At 42.0% G+C, this 19,652-nt stretch overlaps 1 protein-coding gene across 1 annotated transcript; it reads right to left on the minus strand.

Moving 5' to 3' along the window:
• Positions 1 to 556: 556 nt before the first annotated feature.
• Positions 557 to 18,286, minus strand: ccdc66 (coiled-coil domain containing 66). Its single transcript, XM_059329060.1, has 21 exons — positions 18,107 to 18,286; positions 15,270 to 15,328; positions 15,153 to 15,175; positions 13,636 to 13,899; positions 12,518 to 12,749; positions 12,301 to 12,409; positions 11,833 to 11,927; positions 11,110 to 11,165; positions 10,901 to 11,002; positions 10,656 to 10,790; positions 9,133 to 9,368; positions 8,557 to 8,641; positions 8,297 to 8,455; positions 8,101 to 8,185; positions 7,517 to 7,600; positions 5,462 to 5,726; positions 4,057 to 4,279; positions 3,727 to 3,767; positions 3,392 to 3,579; positions 2,347 to 2,471; positions 557 to 1,202 (listed from the first exon to the last, which is right to left on the minus strand). The coding sequence occupies exons 1-21, from the start codon at positions 18,115 to 18,117 to the stop codon at positions 1,101 to 1,103; spliced, it is 2,679 nt and encodes an 892-aa protein (XP_059185043.1). The 5' UTR covers positions 18,118 to 18,286; the 3' UTR covers positions 557 to 1,100.
• Positions 18,287 to 19,652: the final 1,366 nt, after the last annotated feature.

A 19,652-nucleotide genomic window follows, 5' to 3' on the forward strand; every position in this document is an offset into this window, starting at 1 on the left:
TAATACAATAAAATGAATGAAGAGCTCCTCTGCCAGCAGAAGGCTGAAGAAACAAAAACACATTGTTCATGATTTAAATAAAGCCGTGCTGATCTCCAACAGGGAAGGAAAAACTCATTGTCATTCTTATGGAAAGTGCATTTAAAAAATCCTGAATTTTAAAATACAATCTTCACCTAAAATGTTTCTAAAAAATTCAGTTAGTTAGAACAAAAAGTGTTAAAAGATGAGCTGTTTAGTGTGGGAGGAGCTCTCAGTGGGGTGAGGTAGAACTGATGGAGCAGATTTAAAGGAAACACTGAAGTCAAACAGTCAAAATGAAAAGCTCAGTTTAGTGTTTGTGTTGAACCTGAAAATCACAGTTCAGTTTTCTCAATATTCAAAAAGAAATTCAGACATGTTTATAGGTTTTAAAAATTAAAAAAAATGTGTTCAGACTGAAGCTGGACTGTTAGTTGATGTTTACTTTAAGAGTTTAATTTAAGCTGATATCTAGACATTTTTCATGGTTTTATTGATGATAACCAAAATCATTATGAATAAAAACCATGGAAAATGTCTAAAATCAGCTGAGAGAGGACCTAAGACTGAGCCCTGAGGAACACCTTCAACCGATTTTGTTTATTGATCATAACAAAAGTCATCACATTAGCTATTTTTGTTGTTATCACTATATTTGTCCAAACAAATGTAGTTGTACCAGCCATTAAAATGAACAAGAAATTGAAGAAAACAATGTGGTCTAATCATTTGTTCTGTAGAGATTAGTGTTGACGGTCAACTGTTAGTGGTAAATAAATAGGAACAACAATATTTTCCCAAATAACACACTTAGTGCTCAGTCTGAAGAGTTCTTAACAGTGAAATTATCATAATTGCAAAGTGCTTTGTAACATTTGGGAGATCGTCTCTGTAGTAACATCCAGTATCAGATTCACCTCCAGACAATCAGCTTCACCCAGAGATCAAGTAAACTCTGTCGATGTGACACACTGAACATCCAGAACGAGCTCCTGTTTCTGTTAAATGTTCTCCGTTATTCAAACACTGAGGAGTTAATTCTTCACCCTGACTCAGGAACGCGGAGCAGGGGTCGGAGGTCACATGCGGTGAGCTGCAGATGGCGCCCGGTGCTCGTTGTCATGGCGCTTCAGTAAAGGGTTCAGGTCGGTCTCCAGCTCCCGCTGCTTCTGTAATAAACCCTGAAATCAGACACAGATGGTGGTTTGTTTATCTGTCTTCTGTGTTTACATCGTTGTGGTCGGACCACAGGTGAGTCTTGGGTTCATTTGTGGACTTTAAAATGCAACAGCATTCTGATTCAACTTTCAAAATAGTAGGTCACCTCCATTTTGTTCTCTGATAAGGAACATCACCCAGAATGCCTTGCGGTTATGAGTCCTACAGGTCACATCATTGGTCAAGAGACCTGTGACACCACATGGAGTCTCCTGTTCTCTTTCTCCACTGCTCCCAGAGCAGCAACACCTCCATCTTCTCCAGGAGGGAATCCATAAGGAATTCTGAACAACTGCAACTCTGATCTTCTCTGCGCACCAAGGTTGCATTACTGATCACAAAGTTCTTGCAACTGCCAGAGGAAGCTTCACCTCAACAACAATGATGAACCAGCAACTTAATTTACAAGACGGCAAATTATTGAAACTCAGCCTGAAATCAAACTTCCTTCCTGCCTCGAAAAGGATTTCCCCCCTTTTCCAACTGGACTGTGAGTAATGTAACTGGGCTTAGATAAGAAATCAGCAAGGACTTTAAATACAAAGGATTTGACCTGTAATTAATGTTTTGGTTTATATGTGTGTTTTTAAGTATATTTGTTGTGATATTTGTGTAGCTACATCATTCGAAGTTGTATGTTAATTTTGCTTTATACAGACAGCAATTTTACTAACATGTGATGTGCTCACACACTGATTTACACATAAAAGACTTTAAATTAGCTCTAACAAAGACAGTTTTGTAGCAGCAGGGTACTTTATGACACAAACACACACACATTTCCCTCTCTTTTGTAAGCCGACACTAGTTTAGACTCTTTGTAGAACTCTATATATTATAGATGTGTGCTTTAATTTGCTTTACTTACTAAGACTATTTACTAAATACCTTTTTGATTACAAATGCTGTCTATTTAATATTGTATACTGTGAACGATATGCTAACCTCTTCTATGACAAGAATTCACTCCTTCAACTACTACTAAATATTAATATGGTTATTTGATTATAATTATATTCATAATTATTAATCAGTGTTCCAAATTGATAGTTTGGTCACTTTATGAGACTGATTTGGGTGAATTAGCTGTGTGTGTGTGTGTGTTACCTGGCGTAGCTGAGCCAGGCCTCGGAGGATCTCCTGCTGTCGGCTGGTTTGTGAGTTACGGAGCAGTTCAGGGTGAAGGAGTCGATGTGAGGGAGCAGGAGGAGACGCTGAGCTCTGAGGAGGAGCTGAGGAGGAGAAAGTTACATTTACTTACAACATATTAAGCAGACGTCAATCTTTTTATTATTGGTTAGTTTGATTATTGTGCAGTGAGGCAAACCAGGAAGTGCCTTAAGCTGCATTCTACCATAAATTCCAGCAGGGGGCACTAAGTTTGGCTGCAGAAGCATTTTGTTCCATTCATTTCAATACAAAATGTGAAAACTTCTCCCTTGATTTATTACCTCAGAAATGTTTTTTAGGACAACATTATGGTCTCAATCACGAGTAAAAAATCTTCTTCAAGACAATCTGATGTTAATAGTTCTAATAATGGCCCCATTTAGAAGAAAATAGAAGATAAAGAATCGTATGATTGGGGGCGGGGCGACCTTTGATTGACAGGTCACTAACAAGGCGAGCCGTCACCAGGAGAGAAGCAGAACAATGCGTATAAAATTATGCGTAATAAAGTTATATAAAATGTTATATAGATATAAAAAAGGATGTTTACTGGTAATTCTTTGTCTTTTTTTGGTATAAGTGTTTTTTGAAATTTCACATCTTTTTTTGGTCATTTTGTGTCATTTTACATTTTTTATTGGTCTCATGACTTTTTTTGATAATTCTGTGTCTGTTTTATGTCTTTTTACGCCTCCTTTTTTAAAATGTCTTCCTGGGTGTTCTGCTGGAAAACATTTAAGGTTTATTGTTGGTCATTTTATGTCATTTTTTGTCATTTCACATGTTTTTTATCTTTTTGCATCTTTCTTTTTGGTAATTTTACGTTTTTTTGTTTTTTTTTACGTCTCCTGGGTTTGTTTGTTCTGAAAGAATTTCACAGCAATGTGTATATATATATATATATATATATATATATATATATATATCATGTCTATTAGTGTGTGTGTGAGTGTGTGTGTGTGTGTGTGTGTGTGTGTGTTACCTGTGTGTGTGTGTGGTGGGGGGGTGTTAGCAGGCTCCAGTGGATCCAGGTTGAAGACATCATCAGTCCGGACGTAAGGAATGAAGTCCAGGACCGGAGGAGGAGGAGCAGGAGGAGGAGGAGTAGAGGAGGAGGCCTGCTGACTCTGAGCTCTGTGTCTGAGGGTGGGGACGGGAGGAGAGCGCCTCCTGGAGGAGGGAAACATCACAACAGAGGAGTCATAAAACCTCCTCAGCATCAACACAGCTGCTGACTCAACAGGTTCTTATTTACACAATAAACATCATTTCACTTCTACAGGACGACTGTCAGCATTTACAAAGAGTTTAACTCACCTGTCAGTGTTGGAGGCTGCTGCTCCTGAAACAACCTCCACCTGCAGCAACAACAACAACAACAACAACAACACATCAGACATGGTTTGTCAGGAAGACAGAATATACAGTCATGGAAAACATTATGATGATGATTTTGGTTATCAAGAATGTTTCCATGACTGTAGATATAAAAATGACTAAAAAAAAGACACAAAATGACTAAAAATAAATGTAAAAAAGGTTTAAACCCAAAGACCAAATAATTTCTCTCATGCATTGAGACAAAAGCAGCTTTAGACAACTCATTATGAAAGTGTCCAGTGTGGACAGAGTCAGGAGGCCTCCTACCCTCCTGGAGGGACTGGGTCCGGTCTGTGGGGGGTCGGAGCAGAGAGGAGGCTCCTGGCGCTGAGGAGGAGCAGGAGGAGCAGGAGGAGGCTCGGTCCTGGACAGACAGGTCCTCTCCTGCAGGGCGAGGAGCTCAGCCTGCCTCCTCTGTCTGTTCTCCTGTCTGTTCCTCTGTAGAGCAGCAGGGTAACGCTCCGAGGCGGGAACGAACCTCCGGCTGGGCCTGGAGGAGCAGAGGACGGTCCAGGAGTCAGACAAACACTGACTGGACTCAGAGGTAACCCTGTCACCATAGTTACTGTATCTGTCACCATAGTTACTGTATCTGTCACCATAGTTACTGTATCAGCTTATTGTTTGATATGTAAAAATGGACACAAGAGTGTTTTTCTGGACTCAATATTTTGACTTTTTGTGCTGCAAATGTTTATGTTATTTTAATAATAAAACTAGAAAATTTCCTCTGGGGAAATTCTGAAAGGGCCACGGGGGCTACTGCCGGTGTGTGTACACTATGATGAGATTCTTCAGAGATTTGCACGCCCATTTGTGTGTGTGTAGCGAAAATCGCACAAAGTTACCTGTGTGTGCGTGCGTGCGTGCGTGCGTGCGTGCGTTTGAAGCATGTAGATGTGTATGCATGTATGAGGAGTGTGCGCGCGTGTGTGTTTATCTGTAACTGTAATCACATCAAAGATCAAAGCAATCAGATCAAAGCAATCAACAGAATTAACTGACACCAACTGCCAATCTTCTAGAACAGTGACAGCAGCCAGAGGTGGACAGACTGGAATTTCTGGCCTCGAACAGAAAGCATTTTTGGCAAAACCATAATACCTATCATTGATCCGACTTCACTTTGAGCGTCCCGAGTTCTTCCTGAACGTCTACATATGGGTTTTTTTTAAAGAAAAATTAATAAATAGCTTTGTTAGAGCGCTCTAAAAAAACTGTTACATCTCCCTTTTTCAGAAATCTTCCTGCGTTTTTAATATGGGAGCCAATGAGGCTGTTGGTGGTGTTGGTGGATCATCTGTGCGTCCTACGCCCAAACTATAACTCTGACAGCTTTACCAGAGGATTGTGAGGGAGAAGACTAATTTTCCTACGTTTCTATGTATAAATTATTTCTGTAGAGTGGAATTTGCAGCCTGGAGCGCAGTTTTCAAATTTATTTTTTGACAGTTTTTTTTTTTCTTTTGTAATATTTAAATTTGTAGTATAATCATTATAATTAGAAGAAATTAAATAATTAAAGACATCAAATGTTTCATTCTGTGTGTAAAGGATCTATATAATGTGTTATTTCACCTTTTTAAATTGAAATACTGACAAAAGTAAACTTTTCTATCATATTCTAGTTGATTGAGATGCTCCTGTAAATGTTAGTCAGGTGTGTTTCTACCTCTGTGTGTTCCACTCCGGCCTCCTCTTGTCTCTCCTGCTCCTGTCTGTCCTGGCAAACGCCTCATATGGGTCTCCACCTCCTCCTCCTCCTGCTCCTCCTCCACCTCCTCCTCCTCCTCCTCCTCCTGGCAGACAGATGTTCTCCTTGCCCGTCCTCAGGCCTCGGTGGCTCCTGCTGTTGGTGGACGGAGGAGGAGGTGGCTGGTACTGTGCAGAGACATCAGGAGTCTGAACTCTGTCTGATGGGAGAGAGGGAGGTGCTTCTGAGGAGAGAAGGAGGAGGTGGGAAGATGTTCAACACTTGAAAAAGTTCAATATTTTTTGTCAGTCATTTCAGAAAGTGAAACTCATACATTATATAGATTCATTACACATAAAGTGAAATATTTCAAGCCTGTTTTTCTTCTAATTTTGATGATTAGAACGAGGTGCACAGTAGCACAGTGCTAACAGGCTAACAGCTAGCTCTGTAGCAGTAGGCCTACAATGTGTATGTGCTAACAGGCTAACAGCTAGCTCTGTAGCAGTTGGCCTACAGTGTGTATGTTCGAACAGGCTAGCAGTTAGCTCTTTAGCAGTTGGCCTACAGTGTGTATGTGCTAACAGGCTAACAGCTAGCTCTGTAGCAGTTGGCCTACAGTGTGTATGTTCGAACAGGCTAACAGTTAGCTCTGTAGCAGTACAGTGTGTATGTGCTAACAGGCTAACAGTTAGCTCTGTAGCAGTACAGTGTGTATGTGCTAACAGGCTAGCAGTTAGCTCTGTAGCAGTTGGCCTACAGTGTGTATGTGCTAACAGGCTAACAGCTAGCTCTGTAGCAGTCGGCCTACAGTGTGTATGTTCGAACAGGCTAACAGTTAGCTCTGTAGCAGTACAGTGTGTATGTGCTAACAGGCTAACAGTTAGCTTTGTAGCAGTACAGTGTGTATGTGCTAACAGGCTAACAGTTAGCTCTGTAGCAGTACAGTGTGTATGTGCTGCTGCTGCAGGAGGTGTTCACTTAGCGATCTCTGTTTGTTTACAACAAGCACCAGACACTCTGTGCATAATATGCCATGCTGGTTTGTTTATGATCAGCGGCGGACATTGTGCACAGTTACCGACGGCGGCCACAGTTGTGTCTCTCATTAAATCCGTCTCATATGTGACGTCATGGTCAAAACTGTCGCTCATCGATTACGCAACGATGGAAAACCAAACGTCACCTCCAGAGTCTCTAAATCATTCTGGAGGCCTTTTTTTGTAATGGAGACGTGAGACGTGCAGAGTGAGCGACATTTGAGAGGGCGTGGCCTGAGACTTTAGAGAGGGCGTGGCCTGAGACATGAGAGGGCGTGGCCTGAGACTTTAGAGAGGGCGTGGCCTGAGACTTTAGAGAGGGCGTGGCCTGAGACTTTAGAGAGGGCTTGGCCTGAGACTTTAGAGGGGGCGTGGCCTGAGACTTTAGAGAGGGCGTGGCCTGAGACTTTAGAGAGGGCGTGGCCTGAGACTTTAGAGTGGGCGTGGCCTGAGACTTTAGAGAGGGCGTGGCCTGAGAGTTTCCCAGCAGCCACTCTTTACCCTGATGGAAACACACCTCATGCCTCCTCTTCTATTTTACTCTAAATGGGACCATAATCAACTAAATGACCATCACGATGAATTGTAGAAGACTTGAAACTATCAATTGAGACCATAAACCAAATGAGATATCGGGTAATTTTCTCAAAAACATATCTGCAGTCGGACTTCTTTTTCCAGCCAGTGTCGCCCCCTGCTGGCTTTTAGAAATAATGCAGGTTTAAGGACTGACTTCACTTTATTAAGGCCTGGTTGTTGTGTCTGCTATTACAGCCTATTCATGAGATCTGTGATCAAATCACTAACAGAATATTTAGAGAAAGATTAAACAGTGTTTCTGACTGTATACAAACACTATAGTGGACATCATAATAATAAAACAAGGTGGAAACGCTCCACGTTGTTTTCACATGTAAACATTAGTTTTAAATGTTGTGGATGTCGTCTCAGTACACAGATATAATCAGCTCCAGTAGTATAAAAGTAGTGTTACCTGTCTGTACAGCAGTGTGTCTGTACGGGGATGATGAACTGGTGACCTCCTCCTCCAGAGACTCACTCTGACTGGTGTTTACTGCTGAACACACACACACACACACACACACACACACACATACACACAAGTTAGGAGGGCTCATTACTCACAACCTGCTTGTTTTAAGTCTTTAACAGCTCCATGTCGAAGTATCCTTGGCCAAGATACTGAACCCCAAATGTCTCCTGATGCTGCGTTCATCAGTGTGTGAATGAATTCCCGATGGTGGCAGGTGGCACCAGTGTGCCCTGGTAGCCCCTAACACCAGTATGAATGTGTGTGAATGGGTGAATGAGCGTAGTGTAAAGAGCTTTGGATAAGTGCACCCCATAGATGCAGTACAATTTACTTGTACTGGAGTACTTTTACATTGTTGTACTGGCACTTTTACTTAAGTGGTGTGAAGCATCCAGAGGAAACCCTCAGGGGTCAGTTCATCATGGTGTTATTGTTTGGATCTGTATTACAGTAATAACAGTAGTAATAACAGGAGTAATAACAGTACTAATAGTAGTAATAGTATTAATGCAGGAGCTGCTCACCGATTGGCTCCTGCTTCTCCTGCTGTTTACCATCATCATCATCATCATTGTTGCTTCTCTGTGGCTCCTCAGCCTGGTGGCTCGACTACACACACACACACACACACACACACGTATAAGTCTCACTGATATAACTCCATCATCATCATCATCATCATCATCATCAGTAAAGCCTCCTGCAGCGTTTCTTCCTGACCTTCTGTTTCTCCCTCAGTGAGTCCAGCTCGTACCGTCTGTCCAGCATCTCCCTCTCCCGTCTCACCCTCCTCTCCTCCTCCTCCTCCTCCTCTCTCCTCCTCGCCTCCTCCTGCTCCCTCTGCCGCCTCCGCTCCTCCACCTGGGCCTCGATCGCTCGCTGGAAGACGAGAACGGAGTGACAGTTATTAAATATTTAGGAAGCTAATTAATAAAACCTTGATGAGTTCTTTCTCCTCCACCTCCTTCTCCTCCTCCTACCTGCTGCTCCTGCTGTTTCAGCCTCCTCCTCTCCCTCTCCTCTATCTGTGCCGGGTCCAGCAGGGCGGTCATGGTCCTCAGATAGCTGCACAGACAAGAACAACACTAAACACCAAACACTGAATCATTTACACCCTGATTTTAGCTGCTTAGCTCCCTGTTGGTTTTAAGGCTCCTCCTCCTCCCTGACTCCTCCCCCTCCCTGGCTCCTCCCTCCTCCCTGGCTCCTCCTCCCCCCTACCTGTCTCCCTCCTAGCTGGCTCCTACCTGGCTCCTCCCTCCTAGCTGACCCCTCCTCCCTACCTGGCTCCTCCTCCCTCCTCCCTGGCTCCTCCCTCCTACCTGGCTCCTCACTCCTTGACTCCTCCCCCTCCCTGGCTCCTCCCTCCCTCCTACCTGGCTCCTCCCTCCTCCCCGTCTCCTCCCTCCTCCCTGGCTCCTCCCTCCTCCCTACCTGTTTCCTCCCTGGCTCCTCACTCCTTGACTCCTCCCTCCTCCCCGTCTCCTCCCTCCTCCCTGGCTCCTCCCTCCCTCCTACCTGGATCCTCCCTCCCCCTCCCTGACTCCTCCTCCTACCTGGCTCTGGTGGAGTACCCGTTGGAGTCGATGCTAGCTCCAGCTAGACTCTCTGCTCCACAGCTGCTGGTTGCCTCCCAGACCAGAGAGAGGCTGGAGGAGGGCTCCCACTCCCCTCGCTCAGAGCTGCAGGAGGCTGGAGGAGGAGCTGAAGGAGCTGAGGGAGTAGCAGTCTGGACTGGAGGTTTTCTCTGCAGGGAGTCAAAGTGTGCGGTCCAGAGCTGGTGGTCCTCAGTCTGCAGGGACATTGGAGAAAGAAGAGAACATGAAAGACTTCACCTGTCTGGTTCTACCCGTCTGGTTCTACCTGTCTGGTTCTCCCTGTCTGGTTCTACCTGTCTGGTTCCACCTGTCTGGTTCTACCTGTCTGGTTCTCCCTGTCTGGTTCTACCTGTCTGGTTCCACCTGTCTGGTTCTACCTGTCTGGTTCCACCTGTCTGGTTCTACCTGTCTGGTTCTACCTTTCTCTACTGTAGACCATCTGGTTTTAAAGAAATACTCTTACATCTTTACAATGATTATTTGTTTATCAATTATTTAATGAAAAGTTTTTCCTCAAATGCCTCCATGGTGAACGGAGAGTCTGAAAGCGGCTGAAATTGTAGTAAATCCTTCATGAATTCAAGTAAAACTTTGTCAAAACATTAATTTCTCCTGTGTAACCTGAGACTGGTAGTGAAAGTGTTAATAGGAAGATGAGTTGTGTGAGAGTCTGAAACTATTTTTTAAAATATAGTTTTGCTGTTAAATGTTTGTTTGGAATTTACTTTAATTTTTTTGATTTTTTGTGAACAAAAAGTTTGATTTAAGAATTCAAGATAACACATGGTGAGTTATTGATACACAAACAGTTGTTTTAAGGATAAAATGTTCCTTTAATGTCTCTCTGCTGCACCTGTCTGTCTCTCTACCTACCTGTCTCTCTCTCTCTCTCTCTACCTGTCAGTCTCTCTACCTACCTGTCTCTCTCTCTCTCTGTCTCTCTCTCTCTCTCTCTATACCTGTCTGTCTCTCTACCTACCTGTCTCTCTCTCTCTCTCTCTCTACCTGTCTGTCTCTCTCTACCTGTCTGTCTCTCTACCTGTCTCTCTCTCTCTCTCTACCTGTCTGTCTCTCTACCTGTCTCTCTCTCTCTCTCTACCTGTCTGTCTCTCTACCTGTCTCTCTCTCTCTCTCTACCTGTCTGTCTCTCTACCTGTCTCTCTCTCTACCTGTCTGTCTCTCTCTACCTGTCTGTCTCTCTACCTGTCTCTCTCTCTACCTGTCTGTCTCTCTCTACCTGTCTCTCTCTCTACCTGTCTGTCTCTCTACCTGTCTGTCTCTCTCTACCTGTCTGTCTCTCTCTACCTGTCTCTCTCTCTACCTGTCTGTCTCTCTCTACCTGTCTGTCTCTCTCTACCTGTCTGTCTGTCTCTCTCTACCTGTCTGTCTCTCTACCTGTCTCTCTCTCTACCTGTCTGTCTCTCTCTACCTGTCTCTCTCTCTACCTGTCTGTCTCTCTCTACCTGTCTGTCTCTCTCTACCTGTCTCTGCAGCTCCTTCTCTCGTCTCCTGCGCTCCGTCGTCTCCTCTCTCTGCCTGTTGAGCTCCTCCAGCCAGCGCCTCCTCTGCTCCTCCTTCCTCTCGTCACAGAGCACCTCCTCCATCGGGATCACCTCCTACAGACACAACAGCTCAGGGTTTATTATTATTATTATTATTTATTTTTTAATGCAAATAAGGCATTCAAGAACAAACACAAAGAAAAGAAAGAGAAGCAGTGTTTCACCCCGAGCGTGAGGCTGGACCTGATGGCTGCAGGTTGTCTCAGAGTCTCTCTGAGGCTGAAGGAGCTCTGGACCGATAACACGCTCCCTCGGTCCTCCTCCGCCTGGGACAAGACGGGAAATATGTGATGAAAGGACTCAAATCTGATTACAGCAGCAAAAACTAACAAAGAGAAAGTCTGAAGATGAAAAGCTGAATGATGTGTTGTACCTGTAGTCTGCCCGGAGACAAACGATGCTGCTGCTGCTTCAGAGCAACCTGCTCATCTACACACACACACACACACACACACACACACAAGCAGAAACTAATTAAATAAATAGGTCAGAATGACTTTAAGTAAACACAGAATGCCTCACAGAGGATTGTGGGCCAGAATAGAGATGGTCAGCTGCAAAACGTGACCGGATGCAGAAGGACATCTGACACGAGGCGGGGCAATTAATCACAGATTGATTGAAATGGACATTCAGAACTGATCACTCTAACTGATGTCATTTTTTCCTCATGGTGATTATTTCAATTATTTTCCAGTCACTAAGTGTCCTCTGGAAACACTTCTGTTGTGTTGTGGTCTTTGCAGCGTTTTCTAACAAAAGATGTTTTCTCAGTTTGCTTGTGTTTTGTGTATTTATGTGTTTTCTTCAGTTGCAGCGCTGTGAGCTCTCAGGGACACCGTACAGTATTGATTTGAGGACATATCGCCCAGCCCTAATTTGAGATATTGTATACTGGGACATATTTAATTTAATAGTACCATACTTAGTAGTATGGGTGTTGGAATGCACCCAGTAAATGTGCTGTAAAACTAAAAGTTGGAGCTAGAAGTGGCTGGAACATTTGGCAAAGCTGGAGATAGATATCTGTAGGTCTGCAACTATAATCAATATAAATATGCATTACCAATATTTTAAAATGTGTGTGTGTGTGTACCTAGTTCTCTCCTCCACTGAGCCTTCTTGGCGTCGATGGCTGCTCTGCTGTGTGACTGTTGCTCCTCCAGCCAGCTGAACGGACATCCAGACAACCTTTTAAAGATTAAAGAGTAAAGAATTCTTTATTGTCATAGCAACAACACATGATGAGGCACGAAATCAAGTACTGAAGCCCGATCAAGCCAAACATACAAAGTAAAAAAAAAAAACACAATACAATACAACACAGTGAAATATAAAATCTGTAGCTGTATAAATAAAGATATATAAATATAAATATAGTGCACAGCAGTCAAAGCTAATGTCACCAATATTGCACATTTAACATTCTGCTTTTAATCATTTTACAAACACAGATATCCAACAACACATCAGCACCCTAATAAACCTGAGCTGCACTAACAGGCTGATGATTGTGACTGGAAGTTCATCCAGAGGAAATATTATTCCTGCTGCTGCTCCTCACCTGTTGTCTTTATCCTGTGGTCTTCCAGCTCCTCCTCCTCCTCCTCTGTCCTCCTCCTTCAGCTCTCCTTCTCCTCCTTCACCGTTCAGTGAGGAGTCAGGCTTTGATTCTGTTTGATTTCCACACAGAGAAGAAGACATGAAGTTGTGCATCATGTTGACAGGGAGCATCAGTCTAGTGTGTGTGTGTGTGTGTGTGTGTGTGTGTGTGTGTGTACCCTGGGTGCTGTGGTCCTCTGGAGGCTGCTGGTCCTTGCTGCAGGTCTGGACTGAGAGGAGGATCTGCTGCAGCTGATCACTGGTCAGACTCACCACGCTGTCCTTCACAGCTGTCTTTAGTCCAACCGTCCCTCCGCTGTGTGTCCCGTTGTTCTGAGGAGGTCCTGCTGTTCTCCCGTTAGCTCTCAGGGAGCCAACAGTGGTGGTGTGTTTGTGTCTGTCTGACTTCACCTACACACACACACACACACACACACACACACACAGACTTTTCAGACCCCCTTAGAGACTCAAAAAAGCGACAAATCCAGCGACTTTTTCTGGTTTTACTGGAGACTTTTGGAGACTTGTTCTTACTCTTCTTAACGAGCCGCCGGCCCCAGAGGCTCGTTAAGAAGAGTAAGAACGAGTCGAAGCAGCACAGTCCTCCTGCAGAGGTCTCTCCCAGCTGCAGAGCCAGAGGGGATGTTAACCCCTTAGCGTCCAGTCTGCAAATTGTTAACAGGCTAACAGTTAGCTGTTTATCAGTACAGTGTGTATGTGCTAACAAGCTAACAGTTAGCTCTGTAGCAGTACAGTGTGTATGTGCTAACAGGCTAACAGTTAGCTCTGTAGCAGTACAGTGTGTATATGCTAACAGGCTAACAGTTACCTCTGTAGCAGTACAGTGTGTATGTGCTAACAGGCTAACAGTTAGCTGTTTATCAGTACAGTGTGTATATGCTAACAGGCTAACAGTTACCTCTGTAGCAGTACAGTGTGTATGTGCTAACAGGCTAACAGTTAGCTCTGTAGCAGTACAGTGTGTATGTGCTAACAGGCTAACAGTTAGCTCTGTAGCAGTACAGTGTGTATGTGCTAACAGGCTAACAGTTAGCTCTGTAGCAGTACAGTGTGTATGTGCTGCTGCTGCAGGAGGTGTTCACTTAGCTATCTCTGTTTGTTTACAACAAGCACCAGACACTCTGTGCACAGTTAGTGATGCCGGTCAATTCACCATCACTATGTTTATGATCAGTGGAGACTCTGTGCATAATTAGCCATGCTGGTTTGTTTATGATCAGCTGCTGACGTTGTGCACAGTTAGCGACGGCGGCCACAGTTGCGTGACATTTACCTTGGCTACAGTTTTGATGCTAACCGCTCTGTGATGCTCATTCGTCTTGGATGATGTCAGAGTGGAGCTCCTCCCCCCAGTGGTAGCAGTAGTAGTAGTAGTGTTGTTGTTGGAGGTGAAGGAGGTGGCTGCTCCTCCTGCCTTGCTCCTGGGTTCTCTGGTCCTCCCTGCATGCTGGCGGGCTCCTCCCTGCACCTCCTCCACACAGCTCGGCTGCCTGGAGCTCAGGATGTTTGATGCTCTGGGCCTCAAGGAGAGCTGCTGCTGGGTTTAATCACATTAAATCACATGAGACAAAACTAGAAAAGATGACACCAGGAACGTTTTTCTCTGTTGATTATAAACATGAATCTATGCTGTAAAATACAATATGTGGTCAAATGTATTTAATAGAGGTGGGGGGAAATTGATACAGCATAGAATCGTGATATTTTGCGTGGCGATATTATATCGATTCATGGCCGCAGAGTATCCATATTTAGCGTTCTGATGGCCGTCAGTTTTTTCACCATTTTTGTTTTCCTGAGGCTCTAGCGAGCTCAATTTTGTGAACATACTGGATATAATGGTATCATATGAAACTAAAGATATAAGGAATCTATAGACACCATGTGTGTCAGGATATCGTGTTGGGAAGTTGTCCAAATAACGCTGCAAAGTTCAGCTTTTTGTATGTGTAATTCAAAAAAAATTCTGAGCAGTAAAGCTTAAAGTTTGTGATAATTTGATAAATGCTGCAGTTGTTTTCGTCCAAAAAGACTGAAGTCAGATGAAAACACTGAGAATTTTCTCTAATTTAACAAAACAATTCTTGATTGAATTTAATTTTGTGGACACAAAATGCAGTTAAACAGTTAAATCTCAATATATTGTATCAATATTCACCATATCACACAATGATTAAAACACAATAATCTTGTATCGTGACTCAATTATCAGGATAAAATCGTATCGTGGACCTCTGGTGATTCACACCTCTAGTATTTATGCAGTGGTGGAAGAAGTATTTAGATACTTTTACTGCAGTAAAAGTACTAATACACACTGTGAAATTACTCCACTGCAGTAAAAGTCCTGCATTCAAAACTTACTGAAGTAAAAGTACAAAAGTATCAGCATCAAAATGTACTTAAAGGTAAAAGTTCTCATTATGCAGAACGGACCCACTCAGACTGTTTTATATTTCCCAAATATATTATTGATGCATTTATATAAGCAACATTTTGTTGTTACTGTAAACTACTTAATTCACTGTTATGTGGTTTAAACATGCATAATCATTTTAAATTGTATTTAAATCATATTTTTTCATGTTAAATCTCGACCTGAAAAGTAACTAAAGCTGTCAGCTAAATGTAATGAAGTAAAAAGTTCAATATCTGCCTCAAAATGTAGTGGAGTACAAATATAAAGTTACATCAAATGGAAATACTCAAGTAAAGTACAAATAAATGTACTAAGTAAATGTACTGAGTTACACTCATCCATTGCTTCATGTTTGTCTTTATATTTCTTACCTTTGTTGGGTTCTTCTCAACGCCTGCAGTGGAAAAAAAAGACGTGACAGTGAATGAAAGATCATTTTTATATATATATTTTATAATAGGAAGTAATTTAATTAATAAAGGCCTCACCATGACTGAGTAAAATCAACTTGGGTTTTCCGTTTTCAAGTTCAAACAGCAGGCCGTCTCTGTTCACAGAAGGAAGGAAACAGAAGAATTAAGTCAATCAGGTATTAAGCTGACTGAGATGTAGTTGTGTGTAAAGTAGCAGCTCCTTATTGTTTAACTGTCCTGTGTAATATATGTTTTAATTAAAAAAAAACTCCTCTTCTGGGTCACTGATGAACTAAACCAAACAGACGGCTCTGTGACTTACTGCTGAGTTAGAGCTGAATCCAGCAGCATCATCACAGATATGACAGAAATGTTGTAGCTGAATAAATATTCCAGCAGTAAGCGAGTCTGTGTGGGAGTTTTGTCATTGTTATTCAAATTATAATTTCCTCTGAAGCTCCTGTCACATATTAACACGTTCTGTGTGCTTTGTGTACTTTGCTGCTTTCAATCTTTATCACCAAATTGCTGGTTTGACAATAGATTTCGTGGTACGAATGCATGGTATGTCAACAAATTATCAGCCAATATTAGGGGAAATGTATATCTTTACAGATTATTACATTAAGGGAAAGCATCTACCTTTAAGTATAACTTAATAACCTTCATCTCCTGGATCACAGATTAGCTGACAGGAAGACCACAGTATGTCAGGTTGGGGAACTGTGTTTCTGGGACATTAATGAGCAGCACAGGGGCTCCACAAGGCACTGTTCTGGTCCCATTCCTGTTCACACTGTACAGGGGCTCCACAAGGCACTGTTCTGGCTCCATTCCTGTTCACACTGTACACAGCGGACTTCAAATACAACTCTGAGTCCTGCCACATCCAGAAGTACTACGACGACACTGCTATTGTGGCGTGTATCAGGAATGGACAGGAATCTGAATATAGGGATCTGATGAAAGCCTTCAGAAGAACTATTTCCTACTGAACACCTCAAAGACTAAGGAAATGATCATAGATTTCTACAGGTTCAAGCCCCCCTTCAGCCAGTGAATACCTGTAGTATTGGCTGCATCCTGCATCATATGTTTGTAGACTTTGTCACTATGACATTGAGTTATAAAGACAGACCAGTAAACTCTGTATCACGTTGCCAGGTAATTATATTACATAGCGCAGTAAAACTCACACAATGGGTAAACACACAGTGGCTCACACTTACTGCAGACTAACTCCTGCACATACCATTACTCTTCATACTACACAGGCTCTCAAATACCTAGACACCATAACACTGTCCATACATATACTGGACTATAGTGTATTCCTGTTTAATACCACTGTCTATACTATATTGGATCCGAAGTGTATGCACCACGTTCATACCATACCTATAGTTGTTTATTCTGTACATAGTTTTGTATAATTTTATACATATACCTGCATTGTATACTGTAATTCCTGCACATCTTTACACTGCATATATCTGTTATTACTGCTCATACAGTATAAGTCCAGCATTATACAAATCTGTACTGTTTATTCTACCTTCTAAATATTACCGTTGACTCTGTACTTTACTCGACTGCATTTCATTGAGTCACAGCTGAAGTTAAATCTGATTAAGGTGACTCAGACAGTAGACAGACTGATTCATATGAGCAGGCTTTGGTTGGTCAAACGTTACATTGTTATTAATGCAGGGGGGTCAAACTGACCCATAAAAAGGAAACATTACTGCAGGTTTTTATTCCAACCAAGCAGAAGTTTGACTCAATACATTCAACCACCTGAACTGTCTGAACTCAGTTGTTTCGTTGTTTCAGGTGAGCTCTTGTTTGGTCGGAGCAAAAACCTGCTGACACATTCATGGATCAGTCACCTCTGGTTTGAGGACATAAGAGGACATAAGACGTGGAGTTGCACGTCTTACATGAGATTTTGAGTTCATTTTCACCAACCAAAGCCAGATCACGTGAAACAGGCAAAGCAAGAAAGCAGAATACTGAAAGTAAATATCTTTTCTATCGTCTGAGTCAACTTTCTAAGGTTGAGCTCCATGAAGGAGCCGGTGTGGCTGCAGGTTTTTGGTCCAATCAAGCAGGAAAACACCTGATACAACCTAGTGATACAACAGATCAGCTGTTAACAGGATCAGGTGGTTGGAGGAGATGAGTCAGGTGTGCTATCGCTTGTTTGGAACAAAAACCTGCAGCCACACCGGCTCCTTCATGCATGGTTTCACGTTTAATCTAACATCACTTTACTTTGTTATCATTGTGTCATTTTTATCATGGAAATGGAGGGAGAAAAGGCAATATCGGCTTCAAGAATCGGCCCAAAAATATCGGCAGCACATATCGGGGATCGGTTAAGACTGATGTCAAAATAATCGGTATCGGCATCGGCCTTAAAAAGCCCGTATCGTTCGACTACTAATGCAAAGTTTATAATAATGCTGAATAATTGCAGCCTGGAACTTGTCAATGATTAGCAGCAACCCTGATTTTGTTGCATGCATGAACACAGCCAAAACTACTAACAAATGAAGAATGAAAAGCGCGTAAAATGCATCAACCTGCCCTGAGAGTTAAGCCTGAAGGTCATGCAACATTAAAACGTTTTAATTTGACTCTCGACCCAGATTTATTTGTAGTTTTCTATCTTGTTTGCAGCAACAGAAGCTCATTAATCTCTTGTGGACTGATTGAACTAACAGCAGATCTCTGTAGGTTTCAGGCTGAACCACAGAGTAAAACACTCCTTTATATAACCGACTCAGAGCACGTTTGATCGGTAATGTTGCGAATTTTCCAAAGATTTTAGGTCGTAAAATAATAATAAAGCTCCTCATGCTCATGCTAACTGACTGGTTATTTAGCATAATAAAGACAGACAGACTCACCCGAGATTCATCCCGACAGAAGATATTCACCGAGACACCAGCAGGTTCACCGACAACCTTATAAAACCAGAAACAGTCTGTTATTAATCATTTATTATCTGATTAAAGCGCTTCTGTCCTTCTGTTCCTGGTTGTTAAACTGTGTACGTTGGTTGCTGACAACGACCAAGAACGGCTTCACTGATTGGCTCATTTATTTTCACTGTAAAATTAACGGCCAATCACATCTCCTTTCGTCATACGTTTACGTTTGACGGTGTTGCCTTTAAGGTCACTGGGAATTTATTTGAAACAATCCAAGTTAAGCAAAAATATAACGATTACATAAGTTACTACCTTATTATACAATTACTACTTACGTGTACTTACTAAACGATCACCACAGCATAATATACTTGTATAAATTCTAACTTTATCATCGCATATTGGTACTCTTAATTTACAGTTAAATGTGGACACGCTGCGAATACAACTACACTAAAGTATCTAACGTTTACAAAGTGTCCATGAAAGCAACCATCGAAATGAGAAAATACACATACGTCATGATAAATAAAATATTATTTTTTTCCCCCTCTGGTTTGTATACAGTCAGAACAACATATTTTCGGTTTAATATGATTTAATTATTACAACTTCGAGCACTAGAAAAAAAGAGAAAAGAAAAAACAGCATTTTTTTTTTTTATCACAACCTTGGATATGTCAAAGAGTAGCAACAACATTGATTTTGATGCAATATTAGTTTTTTGTGTTGTGTCAGATTTAAGATGTAAAAACTCCTTTTTGGCCACTTGATGGCAGACACGTCCACTTCCAAAAAACACTATAAAAATATTACTATTATATATATATTTATATATATATATATAGATATATATATATATAGATATATATATATTACTATTATACATGTGTGTGTGTGTATATATATATATATATATATATATATATATATATATATGTGTGTGTATATGTATATATGTATGTATGTATGTATGCATGTATGTATACATACATAAACACACACACACACACACACACATATGTACCGTCAGACCGCTGTTAGCTCTGTTATATATATATATATATATATATATATATATATATATATATATATATATATATATATATATATATATAAAACGTGTGTGTGTGTGTATGTATGTATGTATTTATGTATATATGTATGTATGTAGTTGTTGTAGTACCAGCAGCGGCCGGTAGGTGTAGTACCAGCAGTAACCGGTAGGTGTAGTACCAGCAGTGGCCGCTAGATGTAGTACCAGCAGTGGCCGCTAGGTGTAGTACCAGCAGTAACCGCTAGGTGTAGTACCAGCAGTGGCCGCTAGGTGTAGTACCAGCAGTAACCGGTAGGTGTAGTACCAGCAGTAACCGGTAGGTGTAGTACCAGCAGTGGCCAGTAGGTGTAGTACCAGCAGTAACCGGTAGGTGTAGTACCAGCAGTAACCAGTAGGTGTAGTATCAGCAGTAACCGGTAGGTGTAGTACCAGCAGTAACCGGTAGGTGTAGTACCAGCAGTAACC

The sequence above is a fragment of the Centropristis striata genome, chromosome 3 (genome assembly GCF_030273125.1).
Source record: "Centropristis striata isolate RG_2023a ecotype Rhode Island chromosome 3, C.striata_1.0, whole genome shotgun sequence".
NCBI classification, from domain to species: domain Eukaryota; kingdom Metazoa; phylum Chordata; class Actinopteri; order Perciformes; family Serranidae; genus Centropristis; species Centropristis striata.